Genomic DNA, 23536 nt, shown 5'->3' on the forward strand with positions numbered 1-23536 from the left:
CATAGCAGAAAACTGTCATTCATTAAGAGACTACACTAAACTTCTAAACTAGTTTATAAATATCAATAGATTTTATTGCGGGGTCAGTTTTCAGACATGAATGTGCTGAATTTATTTGAAGAAATGCTTGTTAATGTGAAACTTTTTACTTTAGTAAGCTTATAAAAGGCTAAATTTATAAAGTAAGTTAATCTCACCTCACACTACTTTGTGACTGCTGATTTTTAAGTAGAATTTGAGATTAAGTGAGACATGGTGGTGTACACCTGTAATCCCAGCGACTAATAAGACCCACACAGAGGGATAGCAAGTTTGAGGCCTGTATCAGCAACTTAAGGAGACCTTGTCTCAAAATTAAAAATTAAAAGGACTGGGGGTATAGCTCAGTATTAGAGTGACCCTAGTTTCTGTCCTCAGTATGGAGAAAAAATAATCTAATGGCATCTACCTTTAATATGCACAATATATTTGAAACTTTTTAAAAGAAATTTAAAACTCTTCCAAATTAAATGTGGAATGGTAGCATTTCAATAAATCATACATAAATTATGAATTATAAATTTTTCTTGGTCATACTTAAATATTCTATTTATGAGTTTAAACATAGCCAGACCCTGTAGACATCAAATGAATTTATAAGGTTGCTTAATGTTGTTTTCAATATATTGCAAATATTTAGAATAGGATCTTGCCTCTGGTACCTTAACAAAGATAAAAGCAAATACGTTTAATGGTGGTATTTAAGAAACTTAAAATGAACCTAAAAATAATCTTTTCTGTTCCCCATATATAATCAGATCATGCATTTCTTCTCGATTTAACTTTGGTTCCTTTGTTATGTTGAAGATGTTGCACACTGTGTCCTAGTTTGCATTTTTTCAGATTTTCAGATTTCTCCTATTCTGTCTTTGACCTCTGTGCCTAATCTCCCCCTCCCCTTATCCTCGGTCTTCTTTTCTGTCAGTGGATCTAAGCAGTTTAGTTATGATGTAGATGTGGTAGATTTTCCTCCTTTTCTCCCTCTTCCCCTTCCTTCCTATGAACCTCTTTTCTCTCAAGGTCAAATTTGGCTAGTTTATATATCCTTGCTTTCAACTTCACTATTCTTCTACAAGGTCTCATCTGCCATTAATCTCATATGCGTATTTTTATCTTATACATTTTATTTTTATTCCTACAAGTTTGACTTAGGTTGATACCTATCTATAATCTGTCTGTCTATCTATCTATCTACCTATCTTCCTACCTACCTACCTCTCATCTCAATCATTGTCGTTTATTTCTGGATCAGTTTTGACTGATTTTTATCTTCATTAGGGGCTGAATTTTCTATTTCTTTGAATGTCAGATTATTATTGAACAAGCTATCTGATGTGAATTTTGCCATGTTTAATGCTGATTATTTTTGTATTTACAATATTCTTGAGCATAGTTTTGAAATCGGTGAAGTTGCTTAAAAAAATTTGTTCTTTATGATCCTGTTTTAAGAATTTGAAAGGTAGTACCAAAACCAATATATATGATCTACCTTTAATTTTCCCTAATAATAGAAATGTTTCTTAGTAATTGTTTTATGATATATAAAATTTTCCTCCCTGCTGTTAGCTTCTGTGTTACTTATGAGGACTGTTCTTTCTAAACTTTGCAGATAACTCTTTGTTCAGGCTTGGGCATTTGTTCAAGAATATATGTCAGTAGTCAGAAGGATCTCCTGAAGGCATCTTTAGTACTTTCATTTTTATTTTTTAAAATTTATTCTTTTTAGATATACATGACAGTTAGAGGTTATTTTGACATATTATACATACGTGGAATGTAACTTTTTCTAATTAGGATCCCATTATCATGGTTGTACATGATGTGGAGTTTCATTGCAGTCTATTCATATATGTACCTAGGAAAGTTATGTCTGATTCCTTCTATTGTCTTTCTTATTCTTAATCCCCTTCCTTCCTTTTATTCCACTTTATCTAATCCATTGAACTTCTCCTTCTAACCCCTGCTTATTCTATGTTAGCATCCACATATCAGAGAAAACATCCAACTTCTGATTTTTTGGAACTGGCTTATTTCACTTAACATAATAGTCTGCATATCCTTGTATATACTGGCAGAAGTCATAAATTAATTCTTTTTTTTTTTTTTAATTCAGAACCAGGGATTGAACTCGGGGGTTCTCAACCACTGAGCCACCTCCCCAGCCCTACTTTGTATTTTATTTAGAGATAGGGTCTCATTGAGTTGCTTATCACCTTGCTTTTGTGAAGGCTGACTTTGAACTCATGATCCTTTTGCCTCAGCCTCCTGAGCTACTGGGATTACAGGCATGTGACACTGTGCCCAGCTAAAGTAATTCCTTTATTTATGGCTGAGTAATATTTCATTTTGTATATTTTTTATCCATTCATCTGTTGAATGGCACCTAGGTTGGTTCCATGGCTTAGCTATTGTGAGTTAAGCTGCTATAAACATTGATGTGACTGTGTCACTGTAGTATGCTGGTTTTAAGTACTTTGAGTATTTATCGAGGGGTGGTATAACTGGGTCAAGTGGAGGTTCCATTCCAAGTATTTTGAGAAATCTCCATACTGCATTCCAAAGTGGTTGCACCAATTTGCATTCCCACCAGCAATGTGTGAGTGCGCCCTTTTCCCCACATCCTTGCCAACATTATTGTTTTATGTATTCTTGATTGTTACCATTTTGACTGGAGTGAGATTAAATCTCAGTATAATTTAAATTTGCATTTATCTAATTATGAGAGCTGCTTAACATTTTTTATCTTTGTTGACCATCCGTATTTCTTCTGTGAAGTGTCTGTTCAAGGCCCATTTATTGATTGGGTTATTTGGTTTCTTGGTATTAAGTTTTTTGAGTTCTTTATATATTCTGAAGATTAATGCTATATGTGAAGTGCAGTTGGCAAAGATTTTCTCCCATTCTGTAGGCTTTCTCTTCACATTTTTTTTTTTTTTTTTTTTTTTGGTGTGGTGCTGGGGATCGAAGCCAGGGCCTTGTGCATGCAAGGCAAGCATCCTACCAACTGAGCCATATCCCCAGCCCCTCTCTTCACATTCTTGATTGTTTCCTTTGCTGTGAAGATTTTCAGTTTGATACCATCCCATTTATTGGTTCTTGGTTTTACTTCTTGTGCTTTAGGAAACTTGTTGAAGTAGTCAGTTCCTAAACTGACATAATGGAGAGTTGGGCCTACATTTTCTTCTAGTAGGCACAGGAGTTTGTTCTAATGCCTAGGTTTTTGACCCACTTTGAGTTGAGTTTTGTGCAGAGTGAGAGATAGGGGTTTAATTTCATTCTGTTGCATATGGATTTTCAGTTTTCCCAGCACCATTTGTTGAGGAGGCTACTTTTATCCAATGTATGTTTTTGGCACCTGTGTCTAATAAGAGATAAATGTATTTAAGTGGGTTTGTCTCTGTGTCTTCTTTTCCGTTGGTCTTCATGTCTGTTTTTGTGCCAATACTATGGTGACTTGATAAGATATCTCTGTAGTATAATTTAAGGTCTGGTATTGTGATGCCTCCTGCTTCATGTTTCTCACTAAGGATGGCTTTGGTCGTTTTGGGCCTCTTATTTTTCTGAATGAATTTTGTGACCGCTTTTTCTATTTCTATGAAGAACATCATTGGAATTTTAATAGGAAATCTGTATAGCACGTTTGATAGTATGGCTACTTTGGCAATATTATTTCTGCCTATTCCAAGAACATGGGAGATCTCTTGGTCTTCTAAGGTCTTCTTCAATTTCTTTCTTTAGTATTCTGTAGTTTTCATTTTAGAGGTCTTTCACCTCTTCGGTGAGATTGATTCCCAAGTACTTCATTTTTTTGAGGCTGTGTAAATGGGATAGTCCTCCTAATTTCTCTTTCAGCGAATTCATCCTTGGTTTATAGGAAAGCAATTGATTTATGGTGTTTATTTCAAATCCTGCTACTTTGCTGAATTTGTTTGAATTCTAGAAGTTTTCTGGCAGAGTTTTGGGGATCTTCTAAATATAGAATCATGTAAATGGCAAATAGTGACAGTTTGAGCTTTTCTTTTCCTATTTGTATCCTTTTGTTTCTTTTGCCTACTTGCTCTGGCTAGAATTTCAAGGACTATGTTGAATAGAAGTGGTGAAAACAGACATTCTTTTCTCATTCCAGATGTTAGAATGAAGGATTTCAATTTTTTCCATTTAGAATGATGTTGGCCTTGGGTTTGACATACATAACTTTTACAATGTTGAGGTATATTCCTAGTTTTTCTAGTGTTTTCAACATGAATGGATGGTATATTTTGTCAAATGCTTTTTTGCATCTATTGATATAATCATGTGATTCTTTAAGTCTACTGTTATGATGAATTATGTTTATTGATTTCCATATATTGAAACAACCTTTCATCTCTGCGATGAACCCCACTTGATCATGGTGCACTATATTTTTAATGTTTTTGTATGCTGTTTGCCAGCATTTTACTAAGAATTTTTGCATCATTATTCATCAGGTACATTGATCTGAAGTTTTCTTTCCTTGACGTGTCTTTGTCTGGTTTTGGTATCAGGGTTATACTAGCTTCATAGAATGAGTTTGGAAGGGCTCCCTCCTTTTCTATTTTATGGAATAGTTTGAGGAGGATTGGTGTTAATTCTTCTTTGGAGGTCTGGTAGAACTCAACTGGTCTGGGATTTTCTCTGTTGATAGTCTTTTGATGGTGTCTTTAATTTCGTTACTTGAAATTGACAAGTTTAAATTTTCTGTGTCCTCCTGAATCAATTTGTGTAGGTCATATCTCTAGAAATTTGTCAATGTTTTCAAGATTTTTCTCTCTTATTGGAGTATAAATTTTTAAAATAATTTGTGATTATTGTCAGTATTTTGATAGTGTTGGTGGTTGTTTCCTTTTGCATACAGATTTTAGTTATTTCAGTTTTTTTCCTCAATCTTTGGGTTAACTTGGCTAAGGGTTTATCTATTTTTTAAAAGAACAAATCTTTTATTTATTTGATTTTGAATTTTTTTCCTTTGTTTCAATTTCATTGAATATAGCTCTGATTTTAATTATTTCTTATCTTCTGTTTTCAGATTTTGTTTGTTCTTCCTTTTGTAAGACCTTGAAATGTAAAGTTAGATTATTTGGTGACTTTCTATTCTTTTTATAAATGTGCTAAATGCAATGAAATTTCCTCATAGCACTGCCTTCATAGTGTTCCAAAGATTTTGATATGTTATGTTGTTTTTCTCATTTACCTCTAAGTATTTTTTTTTTTTAGTTAACACTTGATTTCTTCTGCTACCATTGGTCATTCAACAACACATTGATTATTATCAAGATTTTAGTGTACCTTCTATTTTTTATTTCATCATTGATTTCTAATTTCATTCCACTATGATCTGATAGAATACATAGTATTATCTCTATTTTTTTTTTTTTTATATTTGCTGAGTGTTGCTTTGTGGACTAAAATAAGGACTATTTTAGAAAATGACCCATCTGCTGCTGCTGAGGAGAAAGTGTATTCAGTCATTGATGCATAAAATACGTTATATATGTCTGATAATTCTAAATTGTATTTGTTAGTTCTTTTTTTTTTTTTAGTTTCATTCTTCTTTTTTTTTTTAAGAGTTAATGCATATCTTTTATTGGTATTTAAAAGACTTCTTTTATTTTTATTTATTTTTTTTTAATTTTTTTTTATTGTATACAAATGGGATACATGTTGTTTCTCTATTTGTACATAGAGTCAAGGCATACCATTTGTATAATCATACGTTTACATAGGGCAATGGTGTTTATTTTTTTTTCCTTCCCCCACCCCACCCACCCCTTTTTTCCCTCTATACAGTCCTTCTTTCCTTCATTCTTACCGCTCTCCTTATCCCTAACCCTAAACCTAACCCTAAACCTAATGCTAACCCCTTCCACCCCCCATTATATGTCCTCATCTGCTTATCAGCGAGATCATTCGTCCTTTAGTTTTTTGAGATTGGCTTATCTCACTTAGCATGATATTCTCCAATTTCATCCATTTGCCTACAAATGCCATAATTTTATCATTCTTTATGGCTGAGTAATATTCCATTGTATATATATATGCCACAGTTTCTTTATCCATTCATCAACTGAAGGGCATCTAGGTTGATTCCACACTCTGGCTATGGTGAATTGAGCAGCAATGAACATTGATGTGGCTGTATCTCTGTAGTATGCTGATTTTAAGTCCTTTGGGTATAGGCCAAGGAGTGGGATAGCTGGGTCAAATGGTGTTTTCATTCCAAGCTTTCTGAGGAATCTCCACACTGCTTTCCAGAGTGGCTGCACTAATTTGCAACCCCACCAGCAATGTATGAGTGTTCCTTTTTCACCACATCCTCGCCAACACCTATTGTTGCTTGTGTTCTTGATAATTGCCATTCTAATTGGGGTGAGATGAAATCTTAGGGTAGTTTTGATTTGCATTTCCCTTATTACTAGGGATGTTGAACATTTTTTCATATATCTGGTGATTACTTGTACATCTTCTTCTGTGAAGTGTCTGTTCATTTCCTTAGCCCATTTGTTGATTGGATTATTTGTATTCTTCGTGTAGAGTTTTTTGAGTTCTTTATAGATTCTGGAAATTAGCGATCTATCTGAGGTATGGTTGGCAAAGATATTCTCCCACTCTGTAGGCTCTCTCTTCACATTTCTGATAGTTTCCTTTGCTGAGAGAAAGCTTTTTAGTTTGAATCTATCCCAGTTGTTGATTCTTGCTTTTATTTCTTGTGCTATGGGAGTCCTGTTAAGGAAGTCTGATCCTAAGCCAACAAGTTGAAGATTTGGACCTACTTTTTCTTCTATAAGATGCAGGGTCTCTGGTCTGATTCTGAGGTCCTTGATCCATTTTGAGTTGAGTTTTGTGTAGGGTGAGAGATAGGGGTTTAATTTCATTCTATTGCATATGGTTTTCCAGTTTTCCCAGCACCATTTGTTGAAGAGGCTATCTTTTCTCCATTGCATATTTTTGGAACCTTTGTCTAGTATGAGAAAATTGTATTTATTTGGGTTTGTGTCCATGTCCTCTATTCTGTACCATTGATCTACCTGTCTATTTTGGTACCAATACCATGCCATTTTTGTTACTATTGCTTTGTAATAGAGTTGAAGATCTGGTATTGCAATACCCCCTGCTTCGCTCTTGCTACTAAGGATTGCTTTAGCTATTCTAGGTTTTTTATTCTTCCAGATGAATTTCATAATTGCTTGCTCTATTTCTGCAAGGCACATCATTGGGATTTTAATTGGAATTGCATTGAATCTGTATAGCACTTTAGGTAGTATAGCCATTTTGACAATATTAATTCTGCCTATCCAGGAACATGGGAGATCTTTCCATCTTCTAAGGTTTTCTTTAATTTCTTTCTTTAGTGTTTTGTAGTTCTCATTGTAGAGGTCTTTCACCTCTTTTGTTAGATTGATTCCCAAGTATTTTATTTTTTTCGATGCTATTGTGAATGGGGTAGTTTTCCTAATTTCTCTTTCTGTAGATTCATCACTTATGTATAAAAATGCATTGGATTTATGAGCATTGATCTTGTAACTTGCTACCTTACTGAATTCACTTATGAGTTCTAAAAGTTTTCTGGTGGACTTTCCAGGTTCCTCTAAATATATAATCATGTCATCAGCGAACAGGGATAGTTTGAGTTCTTCTTTTCCTATTCGTATCCCTTTAATTTCTTTGGTTTGTCTGATTGCTCTGGCTAGAGTCTCAAGGACGATGTTTTATAGAAGTGGTGAAAGAGGGCATCCCTGCCTTGTTCCAGTTTTTAGGGGGAACGCTTTCAGTTTTTCACCCTTTAGAATGATATTAGCCATGGGCTTAGCGTAGATGGCCTTTATAATGTTAAGGAATGTTCCCACTACCCCAATTTTTTCTAGTGTTTTGAGCATGAAGGGATGCTGTATTTTATCGAATGCTTTTTCTGCATCTATTGAAATAATCATGTGATTCTTAACTTTAAGTCTGTTGATATGGTGAATGACATTTATTGATTTCCGAATGTTGAACCAACCTTGCATCCCTGTGATAAAACCCACTTGATCGTGGTGCACTATCTTTTTAATATATATTTGTATGCAATTTGCTAAAATTTTGTTGAGAATTTTTGCATCGATGTTCATTAAGGATATTGGTCTGAAATTTTCTTTCCTCAATGTGTCTCTGTCTGGTTTAGGTATCAGGATGATATTGGCTTCATAGAACGAGTTTAGGAGGGTTCCCTCCTCTTCTATTTCATGGAATAGTTTGAGGAGTATTGGAATGAGCTCTTCTTTAAAGGTTTTGTAGAACTCGGCTGAGAACCCATCTGGTCCTGGACTTTTCTTTGTTGGTAGGCTTTTGATGACCTCTTCTATTTCATTGCTTGAAATTGGTTTATTTAAGTTGTGTATGTCCTTCTCATTCAGTTTAGGTAATTCATATGTCTCTAGAAATTTGTTGATGTCTTCGAGGTTTTCTGTTTTGTTGGAGTATAGATTTTCGAAATAGCTTCTAATTATGTTTTGTATTTCACTCGTGTCTGTTGTGATGTTTCCTTGTTCATTCCGAATTTTAGTAATTTGAGTTTTCTCCCTCTTTCTCTTTGTTAGTGTGGCTAAGGGTTTATCAATTTTATTTATTTTTTCAAAGAACCAACTATTTATTTTGTTATTTTTTCCAGTTGTTTCTTTTGTTTCGATTTCGTTGATTTCGGCTCTGATTTTAACTATTTCCTGTCTTCTACTACTTTTGGTATTGGTCTGCTCTTCTTTTTCTAGCGCTTTGAGCTGTAGTGTTAAGTCGTTTATTTGTTGATTTCTACTTCTTTTTTTGAATGCGCCCCATGAAATAAATCTTCCTCTAAGTACTGCTTTCATAGTGTCCCAGAGATTTTGATATGATGTGTCTTTGTTCTCGTTTACTTCTAAGAGTTTTTTTATTTCCCTCCTGATGTCTTCTGTTATCCATTCATCATATAATAGTGTATTATTTAATCTCCAGGTATTGGAGAAGTTTCTGTTTTTTATTCTGTCATTTATTTCTAATTTCAATCCATTATGATCTGATAGAGTACAAGGTAGTATCTCTATCTTCTTGTATTTGCTAACAGTAGCTTTGTGGTATTTGTTAGTTCTATAGCTTCTTTATTTAGTTTTTGTTTGGTGGATCTATCCAGTGATGAGAGAGGTGTGTTAAACTTATCCAGATTTTTGTGTTGTGGTCTATTTGATTCTTGAATTTGAGAAGGGTTTTTTGTTTGTTTGTTTGTTCATTTGTTTTTTAATGTACATAGATGCTTCATTATTTGGGGCATAAATATTTATGATTGTTTTATCCTGCTAATGTATAATTTTCTTAAGCTTGAAGTCCACTTTAACTGATATGAGGATAGAAACCCCTGCTTGCTTATGAGATCCATGTAAATGATAGGTGTTTTTCCCATCCTTTTACCTTCGGCCTATGGATATCATTGCCTATGAGGTGAGTCTCTTGGAGACAGCATGTGTTGTTGGGTCTTGTTGTTTAATCCAATCTGGCAGTATGTGGCTTTTGATGAAGGAGTTTAGGTCATTTACATTCAGTGTTATTATTGAGAAATGATTTTGATTCCATGTCATTTTGATTTATTTCTGGTTTTTAATTTGAATCAATTTCTCCTAACATTGACTGTTCTTCTAGTGTACTTGCTCCCTTTGCTGGTTTGCAGTTTTATTTTTCATTTCTTCTTCATGAAATGTCTTATTGAATATGTTTTGCAATACAGGCTTTTTAGTTGTGAATTCTTTTAACTTTTGTTTATCATGGAAAATTTTAATTTCATCATCAATTCTGAAGCTTAATTTTGTACACTATAGTATTTTTGGTTGGCATTCATTTTCTTTCAGTGCTTGGTATATATTACTCCAAGACCTCCTTGCATTTAGGGTCTGAATTAAGAAATCAGCTGAGATCTGGATTGGTTTCCCTCTAAATGTGATCTGTTGTTTCTCTCTGGCAGCCTTTAAAATTATTTATTCTGTACATTAGGCATTTTCATAGTAATGTGCTTTTGTGTACATCTGTTGCACTTTTGTATATTTGAGGTCCTATAAATCTCCTGTATTTGATTTTCTACTTCATTCTTTAGGTTTTGGAAATTTTCTCATGTTATATCATTGAAAAGATTGGTCATTTCTTTGTTTTGTTTCTCCAAGCCTTCATCTGTCCTGATAAATCTTCTATTTGGTGTCTTCATGTTATTTCATATTTCTTGGAAATTCTGTGCAGGTCTCTTAACATTATTTCTCCAGTGTCAGTTTTGTTTTCCAGATTATATACTTTGTCTTCATTGCCAGAAACTCTGTCTTCCAAGTCGTCTAGTAAGTTGGTGATGCTTTCCATTGAATTTTTAATTTGGTTTATTCATTCATTTCAAGAATTTCTGCTTGATTTTTTTCATAATCTCTTTTTATCAAAGTGTCCTTTCACTTCCTATGTTTTATCTCTGATTTCACTCCTTACATCTTTCTTATCTCACAGATCCATTTAACTATAAACTTCCTAAACTCCTCCTCTGACATTTCTTCCACTTCACAGGGGAATTATTTTTTTGCTTCAGGTGGTTTGTTCCCTTGTTTTTTCATGTAGCTTGTATGTCTACCCATCTAACAGTATGGATCTACAGCAGCAGAATTTCTACCCTGTGGACTAATAGTGTCTCTAAAGATTTGTAGAACCTCACAGTTTAGGGGGGGAGAAATAAGAACAACAACTAATGCAAACAATATAAGGCATTAAACCAAATAATTCCTGCTATGACATATATAATGTTGTCACAATAAATACAAATGTTGTGATCTGTTATTGTCCATAATGTATACAGTAAGCTTGGAAAAGGGTTTACAATTTCCAGTGGTGAGCACAGAAAAGATATGCAGGATATGATAATTATGAGAGATGAGGAGAGAAAATAGAAGTAGAAAGTTAAAGGAAAAGTGAATGAAAGAACAATAGAGTTTTTTTTTTTTTTTGTGGTGTTAAAAAAAAAGAGAGAAAGAGAATCAGCAGATTAGAGGGAAAAATATAAAATTAAAATTTAAAAAAATTAATAAAAGAATGCAAAACAAAACTGTTATATACTAATCAAACATCCTGTCCCTCAAACGATTGAGCCATGTATACTTGCCTTCAAAAAATGCTAGAAATGAGAAAAAAGAGACAAATAGTTATATGTACAAGTGTTCCTGGACCATTCAACTCATCATTAAACAGAAAAAAAAAAGTTTTCAATGAGAAGTTAAAGAATAGACAAACCCTTAGCCATATTAGCAAAGAGAAGGAGAAAGAAAACTCAGTTTATTAAAATTCATGATGAAAAATGAAATATCATGACAGACACCACTGAAATACATAACATAATGAGAAGCTATTTTGAAAATGTATATTCCAACAAAATAGAAAGTACCAAAGACATCAACAAATTTCTAGAGACATATGCTCCTCCCATACTGAACCAGGAGGACATATGCAATTTAAACAGATCAATACCAATAAATGAAATAGAAGAAGCTATCAAAAGCCTACCATCCAGAAAAGCCCAGGACCAGATGGATTCTCAGCCAAGTTCTACAAGACCTTCAAAGAAGAACTCTTTCCAATACTTCTCAAAATATTCCAGGAAATAGAAAAAGAGGGAACCCTACCAAATTTTCTATGAAGCTAATATCATCCTCATACCCAAACCAGGCAAAGACACATCAAGGAAAGAAAATTTTAGACCAATATCATTGGTGAATATAGACATAAAGATCCTTAACAAAATACTGGCAAACTGTACCTAAAACATATTAAGAAAATTGTGCACCACGATCAAGTGGGGTTCATCCCTGGAATGCAAGGATGGTTTAACATCCATAAACCAATAAACATAATCTATCATGTCAATAGACTTAAGGATAAGAATCATATTATGGTTATTTCAATTGATGCAGAAAAAGTATTTGACAAAATACAACACCCCTTCATGCTGAAAACACTAGAAAAAATGGGGATAGTAAGAACATACCTGAACTTTGTAAAGGCTATTTATGCTAAGCCCATAGCCAATATCATTCTTAATGGAGAAAAATTGAAAGTGTTCCCTTTAAAAATGGGAACAAGACAGGAATGCCCTCTTTCATCACTTCTATTCAACATCATACTTGAAATACTAGCCAGAGCAATTAGACAGACTAAAGAAATTAAAGGGACATGAATAGGAAAAGAGGAACTTAAGCTATCACTATTTGCTGATGACATGATTCTCTATTTAGAGGATCCAAAAATCTCCTCCAGGAAACTTCTAGATCTCATAAATGAATTCAGCAAAATAACAGGTTATAAAATCAACACGCATAAATCTAAAGCATTTTTATACATAAGTGATGAATCATCTGTAAGGGAAATGAGGAAAACAACTCCATTTGCAATAGCCTCAAAAAAATAAAATAAAATAAAATAAAATACTTGGGAATCAATCTAACCAAAGAGGTAAAAGATCTCTACAATGAAAAATACAAAACATTGAAGAAATAAATTGAGGAAGACCTTAGAAGATGGAAAGAGGGGGCTGGGGAGATAGCTCAGTTGGTAAAGTGCTTGCTTTGCAATCACAGGGCCCTGGGTTTGATCCCCAGCATAACCCCCCCCCCGCAAAAAAAAAAAAAAGAAGATGGAAAGATCTCCCATGTTTTTGGATAGGCAGAATTAATATTATCAAAATGGCCATACTTCCAAAGGTGTTATCAGATTTAATGCAATTTTAATTAAAATTCCTATGACATTTCTCATAGAAACAGAAAAAGCAATCATGAAATTCATCTGGAAGAACAAAAGACCCAGAATGCCAAAGCAATTCTGGGCAGGAAGAGTGATGCAGGAGGTATCACTATACCAGACCTTAAACTCTACTATAGGGCAATAGTAACAAAAACCACATTATACTGGCACCAAATTAAACAGGTAGATCAATGATACAGGATAGAAGACACAGAGATACACCCACATAATCACAGTAACCTCATACTAGACAAGGGTGCCAAAAACTTACAATGGAGAAAAGATAGCTTCTTCAACAAATTGTGCTGGGAAAACTGGAAATCCATATGCAGTAAAATGAAACTAAACCTCTATCTCTCCCCCATACAAAACTCAACTCAAAATGGATCAACGATCTAGGAATTAGACCTGAGACCCTTCTCCAAATAGAAGAATAATAGGCCCAAATCTCCATCATGTTGGCTTAGGACCAGACTTCCTTAACAAGAACCTCCATAGCACAAGAAATAAAAGCAAGAATCAATAAATGGAATAGATTCAAACTAAAAAGATTTTTCTCAATTTTCACATTTTCAACAATGTGAAAAGAGAGCCTACAGAGTGGGAGAAAATCTTTTCAATTCACAATAGTAGATTGTGGAACCAACTGAGATGCCCTTCAATAGATGAATGGATAATGAAACTGTGGTATATATATATATATATATATATATATATATATATATATATATATAATGGAATATTACTCAGCCATAAAGAAGAATATAATTATGGCATTTGCTGGTAAATGGATGAAGCTGGAAAATATCATGCTAAATGAATTAGGCCAAGCCCAAAAAACCAAAGGCCAGATGTTTTCTCTGTTAAGTGCATGACAATATATAATGATGGGGAGTGGTGGGGGGAAGAGAAGAATGAAGGAACTTTGGATGGTGTAGAGGAAAAAGGGGTGGGAGGGGTGGGGGTGGAAAAACAGTGCAATGAAACAGACAGTATTACCCTAAAAAAAAAAAAAAAAGAATTGTTTCCTTTGGAGTTCAAAAAATTCTTGCTTCCCTTCTCAGCAATGTTAGGTGGAGTGGGATGAAATGTGATACCTACTCTGCCCTTGGGGAGAGTCACTGGAGGGTTCTGTGAGAGGAGATTCTTTAAGCAGAATTCCTGGAGGTGGGTTTTAGACCTAGTAAGGCTCCAGGTCTTCATTGAATAGTGACTGATCTGAAGATTTTAAATCAGAGCACCTCCATGGCCCATCAGTCGGCAGTCCACGTTGGGATGTTGTGTCCAAGGAATCTCCCCTGGGTTTCACTAGTGCCCAGAAGAAGCCAATCCTTGGTCCCCTCTGTCACCCATGAGCCCTGTGTTTCCTGGTCTCTTGGGTTCAGTCTCCAAATTCAGTCTTTTCAACCCCCACCCTTTCAAATTGCCAGCCAGATACTTCCCTCCCAGACAACCCTGTCAGCTGCTGGTCTCAAAGGGAGAGAGGGAACCAGGTTGGTTTCCATGACCAGTATTCCCCTGTGTAAATCCCTCTCCACATATGACTCGCTTCTGATCACTTAGGCACTCTCTATGTTGTGTGGTGTGGGTTTGCCGGGGCTATATTTTGGGCTGAGCTGGGGTTTACCAGGAATCCACTCTCCCAGCTGCCAACCCCTGCAGTGTGGCGGCAAAATGGCTCCTTCCTCTGTACCCCATGAGCAGCTGGGAGAGATATGACTTCTTTCACACACAACAATATTGTGCAACGTGCCTTCCAGGTTAGTCTGGCAGTGTCTTTGATCTCTGATCTTTACAAACCCAGACACACCTCAGGGCTCCTAAAAATGTGGGTTCCTTTAATTTTCTTACCCCTCTATTTTGCTCGCAGTGGTGCAGGGACACCTGGCTGGTGTTGGAGTTGGTGGCCTCAGTGGCACTTGGGAGTTCTTCCTTATTTTATTATATACAATCTCCTAAGTACCTGCTCTGCTTTGAATCTCTAGTATTAATTCCCCGTAAATTCACTCTTTTTTTATTTATTTATTTTTAATTTTTTATTTTATTTTATTTTTTTCACCTACCTTGCTGAGATGCCTGTCTGCTTTCTTGGTTTCATGGAGCAGCCAGGAAAGTGATCACCTCTATCCCGCCATCTTGAAGTGGATCAGCTCATCTCTTTAGTTCTTTCTGTACAGATTTCTCTTCCTAAGTCACTGGACTGCAAGTGTTAGATGTCCTGATTTCACTACATTTTCAGCTGTATATCATTGATTCAGGGAGACTCTTGGGATCTGAGTGGATTCACTCCCTGAACCACAGTTGGGAAATTTCTCTTGGAAGTAAGCTGGGAAGTCATAGGTTTACTTCATTTGTTTTTCCTCTATTGTGGATCATTGTCCTTTGTTGCCTAATGTACAATGAAGACATTGCTTCATTTATTTTTTCTTGTTTTTGAGTGGGTTATGATGGTAAGATAAGTCTAACCTCCAACTTGGCCAGAAACAGAAGTGTGTAAATAGGACCACAGCTATATTTAATATTTGGAAAGGTGGCAAAATACATTTCTGAGAAGGTTTGAATTATTTATTGAATAACGTTGACTTTTTAAAAATATATACAATTGGGGAAATCAGTATAAGTTCTCACATAATACTTCATAGCACTATTAATCTCAAAGAATTTTATATTTTAAGAAGTACTTAAAAAGTGGAGAATACATACTCTTCAATATTCAGTACTGGGTAGAGTGAAATTAAATGAGTTTTCTCACACATAACTGATAGTCATGTAAATTGATATAACTCCTTTCTGTATAATTTTTTAAATAGAAAACCTAAAATAATAAAAATTTAGACCTAGTAGATTCTGCTCTAGCCTGCTATTTTTGTGGAAAAAAAATTAACAGAAGAGAAAATTTTACATAAATTATTCTTTCTCTCTCTCTCTCTCTGTACACACACACACACACACACACACACACACACATGCACATACATATTTGGCTACCACTTAGAAATAACATTTATTTATAGAGAAATAATGCCATCCATGTGTATGTAGTCACTGAAATCATGTTAATGAAAAGTTGATCCCAAAGAAAAGATTTATAAGTTGAAATAGTCATTACATAGAAATTAAGTTTAATTTAACATTAAATTTTAACTATATGGTTTATTATGTGAAGTGATAAAGTACATTGAAACATGTATTATTAGCACAGTAAATAAATATGCAGCATATTGGATGACAATCTGATGCTGTGTACTGTTTATACACACAGGAGGAGTGTCAAAGTACTATCTGCTTATTTCCTAGTGTAACAGTAAGATGTGTTTTATAAAAAAAAATTTGAAATACCATTTTATTAAAAACAATATGCTAAGGAATGCTGTTTGAACAGTGACATTATACTTTATTTTTAAGAATGGCTTATCTGGAATTTATTGACATTCTATCTGTGCATCCTGTGGGCAAGTGAAAGTACTTCTTGTACTTCAGAGTCATAGTCATATGGTACCTTCTTTATTTATCCAACTGTACTTTATAGAATTTTGCTAAAATTTTTCCTTCTGTTTATGTTTCCAAAAAGTTTACGTTATGTTTGTCTTAATTTTGAAGCCATATACTATTTAGTTTTATGAATTTTAAAATTATGTGACATTAAGTTTCTATTTTATATTTCACATTCTACTATTGGTGAAAATGTCTGATGTGATGGAATTTAGATAAGGAAAAATATTGAATTTGATGTGATTAATAAACCTCAGAATATTTAGTTATTTCAACTTTTCAAAGAAATCGAATCTTATGTTCTTTTTCTGCTAGTTTTTCTTTTATTTTCTCTTATTTCTCTAGGATAGGATCATTAATAAACTATGTTAGATTATGGATGAAAAGTAACTTTGGATATGATCAAAATATATTTTACTCCCTGTTGTATTGTATTTCCTTGTATCTATGTAGTCTTATGGCATAATTTTCAAAGAAATTTCGGGTTTTGAAAGAGAAGGACAATAATGTGGGGCCACATCCTTGTTGGAATACTATCTGTGGTAAAAAAAAAAAAAACAGCTGAACTCTTGTAAGCACTGCAAGGGAAGAGTTTTCTCAGGCAACAACTAGGGTTAAGAGCAACAAAGTGGCGGGAATCTTCTGGTGAAAAACAAGACCATTTTGATAATGATTTCCTATGAATGCCAAATGACAGAAAACGTTTTCAGAAGATGGGAGAGAGAATAGATATGATACAGAGTGTGGTGCATCAGAATCAGGATCTGAGTGAGGAGAGTGGCCTGGGAACCCTGGCTTCTTGTGTCCAATATACTTAGGATTAAAGAACATGAGGGTCTCTGAGCAGGAAGTGGTAGTAAGTCTCTGAATCTCTCAGTGGGGTGGGGGAAGATATTGTGGTCACTTATTTTCTATCAGCTGAAACCTCTGTGCAGGTGTGGGGAAGATTTTACCCAAAGTTCAATTACTCTCCTGTTATCTGAAGATATAAGTCCACAGAACTGGGCTCTTCAACTAAGCACAGGAATGCCCTTGGATTTCTGTTGAAGCAGGGCTCTGAATTATCATAAGAGCAGATTACTAAACTGTATTTTTATTTCATGTAGTTGAATTGATCCAGAAATGTGAGAAATACAAGTTATGGAAAGAATAAGATATTGTTTTTAATTCTAACAAAGTTGAGTTTTCTTGAAATACAATAGAAATAAACTAAAAGGGAGAAGTTGTCTAGTTCAATTCAAGAATATTCATTTGCCAGAGCAGCAAAGGAGTTACATTTGCCAGCTCCACCAGGAAGATAGCTCTTTTATGGACTCTGAATATAGATTACAAGCAGTACTAGTAAATATTTAATCTTACCTGCCTTCTGAGTCCTTAATGTGAATTGTCTATGAGTCTCTGAGCACAAAATCTATAAATCATTTGTTTTGTACATGAACATCTTAGATAAATAAAATAAAAATCTGTCAGTTGGACAACCACTTTAGAGAACATAAAGTCCCCTCATCAAGCTACTGGTTTTGATGAAGAGCCCTCATAGTGAAACACAGCACCAAACGAGCAATAACGGACCCTCTGTCCTCAACAATAATGCATATAAAGAAAAGAGCACTAGATTTGGAGCCCATGCAGTATTGAATACAGTGACAGTTCCAGATACTTTCTGAATTCAGTATGCACCAGATGCTTTCCTACCTCTCCGAAAGTGCAAAGCAGGCTTACGTTTCTAACCACTACTACTAATATGTCACCTGCTTTTGGGATTTTGAAAACATCATGGAATCCATATGGGCTCAGTTAAGTTAAAAATAAATAAGTCTTTGTATGTTTGAGTGGATTTAGAAAAGTGATTTTATTCCTAAAGTCACAATCAAAAAGCTTTTGTTTACCTACCAGTACTGTTAATGTGAACCCCAAATTGGACCATACTTCTTAACAACAAGTGCAGGGAAAAGTATTGCTCTTCTTTCTCATTAAATCTTCAGATAAATATAATTAGTGATTGATAAGAAATAGGAAAAAGATAAAAGAATTTTGGAGAATATTGGGTGATATGTTCTTTTTTCAACATTTTATTGATGCATTAATAGTTGTACGTAATAATGGAGTTTGTTGTTACATATTTGTACATGCACTCAATTTAACAATATAGTTTAGCCAATATTGTTTTTCATTGCTGTGCCAATCATAATATTGAGTATTTATTCTTACTCATTGTCCCAGAGACATTTTAGAATATTGTTTGTATATATTTAAAAATTTTTAAAAATGGTTTGTAAAATATATTAACACAAAAAGTTGATCAACAGTCCTTCATTTATGTTTTAATGTTTTGTCATTTTTGTAGGATATAAATTGTGATTGAACTGAACACTTATTTGGCAGAGCCTCATCATGAACCGTGCTTTTAACAGGAAGAAAGGTAAATGTGCACATTTTGGAGGACTTGGGAATCACATCAACATTGCTTTAAAAATAAAGCAGAGATGTTAAGAAATTGTTTTTTCTATTATCAGATCACATGGCTTAAAAATGAAATTACATTAGAACAATTTAAATTTGCAAATATTGTTAATTAATCTTCTTCAGTTATCCCTCTAATGAAAGAGTAGCATTAATATACTTAGTTTACAATACATATGTGATAATATGTTCTCTGGGAATTTTATGCTATGTTGTAAAATTATAAAGAATAAGATGATTTGAAACCCAGTCCTAAGTTCACTTTATATAGTCATATAATATTAACTTACCTGGGTTTGCATAAGGTTGCACAGTATAAATTCATTCCTGAGTATTTGTGTATGTGTGTGTGTGTGTATGCACACTAGTTGTGTTACTGAATTGTGTGGGAGGCCTGGTGGTAGGTGAATTGATAGCAATGAGACCCAAATAAGTTTGCTATTAATATTGTGGTAGAAATATAAAATAAACATAAATTTATTATATCATAATCATCAATAAAAGAATACATGAAACAACTAACTAGTGACATGCTATTTTTTAAAGTGCAGGAAAAATGGAATTTAACACACTATTTCATTAAATACTTATGTAGAAAAGAAATACTTTGTGATTTTTGTCTAATTCAGTGAAGCTAAAATAATGTATACTTTTTATTCTGGAAGTTCTCTAGTGTAGGGTACAGGGCTTTCTCCTGTTTACAATGAATTGGAAACAAATATTTAAATAATTCTAATCAAATTTAGAGATGATCGAAAACAGGAAGAGATGACTGACTAAGTAGGAATACAGACATGTGGGAACACCAACGAAGTTATATTCCACACTATTAATTTAATATTATGAATTGCCAACTAATAGTCCCCCAAATATAATTACTTATTATTATTCATGTGTTTTCATTATTTGGAAGATGTTCCTCAAGTGCTAGGTTAGTTTAAAAAAAAAAAAAAAAAGAAGGCCTAATAATCAACAGTGTGATTATCAAGGACTGGAGCTTGTATTCTAATATATGGATAATGACAGTCCAGAACTAGGGACCAGGGTGTTCTGTTCTATTTCACACAATCAGGCATAATGTGTTTTCTTTTCAAAATATTTAAATAGTTAGCTGACACATTATAATATGCCCAGATGATAGAAGCTGAAATAACATCAGCACTTTCTACATGTGACAGGAAGCATACTCGAGGACCCTTGGAGCAGCTGTCTTTCAGTGTCTGAAGGGCTGCCATTTAGCCATGGGACTATTTTGATAATGGAGAAATAGGTGTAAATTATAAGGTCCTTGCTTGAATGTAGGAAAGAGCATTTCAGCAGTGTCGTGTAAAAATATAATGGATTACTCAAATTACTCTTTATGTCACAGAAGGGAGAGCCATTTAAACATTTAGATATGATACAGAAGATTAATATGTTCAATAGGAGTTTAGATAATGTGACCTTTCAAACACTTTACAAGGCTGCAAAGCTAGAAATACATTATTTTGCTTATTTTCTGTATAAGAGGAAGCAAAATGACATTGTTTGCAGTCTGTAGCTTGCTGCTGATTCAAAACATATCCCCAAAGTAAAATGATATCCCTTTTTGCATTTAAAAAAATTTTTTTTACTAGTAAGAAAGTGTACAAATAATTCTATGATGTATTAGAGTATTTTTAATAAAGTAATAAAACCTTACATGACAATTCATCACTGTAATCACACTACCTTTATTTATGAAAAACTTTTTTAGACCTCTGAGGACACACAAATACACACACACACACACAATTTCCCATCCCACGGCTTTGAAATTGGAACCACATGTTTCTAATTTTCTATTTATTTGAAGGAGATTCAGAGTGTTTATTCACTGACAGATCCTGGGGACTGGGTAGGGATATAAGTAACCAGCAATTGTCTGTTTGTCTCATTTGCACCCAGTGGGGTGCTACCTTGGGGAAAATTGGAGTGATTTGCAGAATCCAGATGCAAAAGCGCTTATTTCCTGCTTTGCTTAGTTTTTTTTTTCGATTTTCATCACCTTTTCTTATTTTCCAAGTCTAATGATTAAATAACCTTATTTGGTGATTATCAATCAATATCTTGCTCCAGCTCCAACTGAGAATTAGATACCAGAAGTTCTACCTTAAGTTTGTCGATCAGTTCTGAGTCTCATTTGTTGAAGGAAAATAATCTTAGAACCTCCGTTCCAGGTTTTAACTAACAGCACTACGAGTTGAATTTGACTTTGAGATGGGGAATTTGAATGTTATAGATTTCCTATTTCCTGACAATCTGGAGCCATAATTATATTCCTAGAGAATATATTACTCAAGTGTTATTTCCAGTAACTAGTACCAATATATACTGTACATAGTATTCAGAACAAAGTAAAATGGTCTTCTGTCAGGAAAAACCTATTTCTTATTTCATAGATATCCAGTTTATTTGGTCATTTCATGCAGCCCTACTAAATGCCTCAGAAACCAAAGAAAAAGGATTATCTCTTAAACATAGTTGTTTCTTCTTATTAAGTCTCTGATTTATTATTATGGTATTTACATTGAATTAGCCAGATATTTCACAATTTTTTTTCATTTTTGCAACACTGTAATGATGGTATAGTCACTCAGAAAATCTCAAAAAGTCTGAATTGGAATTGCAACATTTTGAGGTACTTTGAAAAACCCTTTAAAAGTTTAAATTTTATTGGTTGTATTTGTTTTACAGATTCTTCCTTGGTTAGCAGTCTCTTTGAATTTTGAAAATCTTACATTCTATTATTGCATAAAAATTAAACCATTTAGCAAAAAAGCATAAAATATAACATGTTAGTGGTGTGATTAAATAATTCAACAAATTACAGTTCATTTCTTTAACTTACCAGTTGATATACTGATGAAATATAATCATATTGTCTAAATGCTTAAAATTCAATATTTAAGAATTATTTTCCTTTTTATGAAAAATGTTATTCAAATGTATCCTTTCATCCAACAATATTTAGCTTTAAATTTATCATACTCAAATTAGGCACTTTATTATGTTAAGCTTTGGTGATAAAAAGTATAATGAACTTACTGCATCTTTCATGAGGAGCTCTTAATCTAAATGCATTTTAAAAATTTAAATGTATTGACCCAGCATTTAGTCATTTGACATTTGTCAAGCATTTAAAAATGTCAATATTTCCTTTTACATGAGGGTTCAATATTGAATTAGCAATTTTAATATAATTTCAGGGAAGGGGAACACATTCTAGAATGTCTATATTCCCATGTTTATACCAGTTCTCTTAATCTAATTGCTTCTGTGGATACAGCTAGTGATCAAAGACCATCATCTGTATTGCCTTCTCAAGGTTCAAAAACATCTATGGGAGTTAATATCCAGAGTTTTATTCTTTGATTTTTTTTCTTTTACCAAAATATAAATTCAGATGACACTAATGACTCAGTTTGGAAGTCCTTCAGGTTTTATAAATGTACTACCTATAACAGAGATTGTGTACTGAGCAATCATTAAAACATCCATATTTCATGTTGTGTGAATGTAGATTTTAGTTACTAAAGAAACTGTAGCTTATCCACTGGTAATTTCATGTTGTGTTTATTTTAGTCTGTAACCAGAAACACCTACATATACCTACCCTTTTTCAAGGTCACTGAAATGTAAGACTCTAACCCAGGCAATATCATCAGTTTTCAAATAATAGTGGGTTTTGAGAGAAAGCAATTATCTCTCTGCCTCAGGATTGGTATGAACTATCATATTAAGACTTTAGTCAGACTTTTTATAACTCTTGGAGAAGTGTTGTATATTATGGGAAGGAGGCATGAGAAGAATTGTGCAAAGTGATAAAAGGAGAAATTGGATATCATTCTAGGCTTCCAAAAGGCAAATGTTTGGTGTTTTTATTGTTTCTGTGTACAGAATTGTGATGTACTTCTTTCAGTATACAAGAGTAAGATTATTTGCCAAGTCTGAGTGCAAATGATTCTTGAAATAATCATATCACTATTCATTAGCAATTTTAAAATTATAAAATGAAATTCATATCAGAAGTAAAAAAAATTTATACCTAAAATGTCATTGTCAGTATTGCATATTGAAGCTTGGAGAGCATTGCTTTTCAAAATATTTCATCAAAATGCAGTTCTCACTTTTCCACTCCAATAGAGAGGAAATAGCCCCAATTCTGTTGATTCTTATGTCTTATCAGAGAAGATCTTGTGACTATTACTTTGTACCCATAAATATGTTTAATATAAATTCAGTGCAGTGTCCTTCAAATAACTAACATTCTCAGAATATATGTCATTTTTCTTGTTTTCAAATCCCCCTAGTTTGAAAAGCACATATTAATGATATCAAATTAGTTTCTATAAACACTATTTTAAATGTTCTCAACTGAATGTTGAAAGCACTTGGTTAGTAATCTGATATTTCCTTTCCATGTGTACTAATAGTAGTTTTCATGGTAAAATGTACCTTTAATTCTTTTCTATTTATAATATTGATTTAAATTTTTTAGACTCCCCTGAAGATTAAAACACAAAATTTCACAAATGGAGATAAAATGTACTTGAAGATTAAGAAATCTAACTCCAGCTGGGCACAGTGACACACACCTGTAATAAGCTAGGGAGGCTGAGGCATGAGGATTGAAAGTTCAAAGCCAGCCTCAGAAAAAATGAGGTGCTGAGCAACTCAGTGAGACCCTGTCTCTAAATAAAATACAAAATAGGGCTGGGGATGTGACTCAGTGGTCCAGTCC

General features: G+C 33.7%; 1 protein-coding gene across 11 annotated transcripts in view; it reads left to right on the forward strand.

Moving 5' to 3' along the window:
- Gulp1 (GULP PTB domain containing engulfment adaptor 1) overlaps window positions 1-23536 on the forward strand; it is a 268650-nt gene that overhangs the window by 149901 nt on the left and 95213 nt on the right. For all 11 annotated transcript variants that reach the window (XM_047544379.1, XM_047544374.1, XM_047544381.1 and 8 more), the window contains one exon: window positions 18659-18733. In XM_047544379.1, coding sequence (XP_047400335.1) covers window positions 18706-18733 — 28 coding nt within the window. In that variant the 5' untranslated portion in view covers window positions 18659-18705. The remainder of the gene's footprint in view (window positions 1-18658; window positions 18734-23536) is intronic.

This window comes from Sciurus carolinensis, chromosome 3 (assembly GCF_902686445.1).
Source record: "Sciurus carolinensis chromosome 3, mSciCar1.2, whole genome shotgun sequence".
NCBI lineage: Eukaryota > Metazoa > Chordata > Mammalia > Rodentia > Sciuridae > Sciurus > Sciurus carolinensis.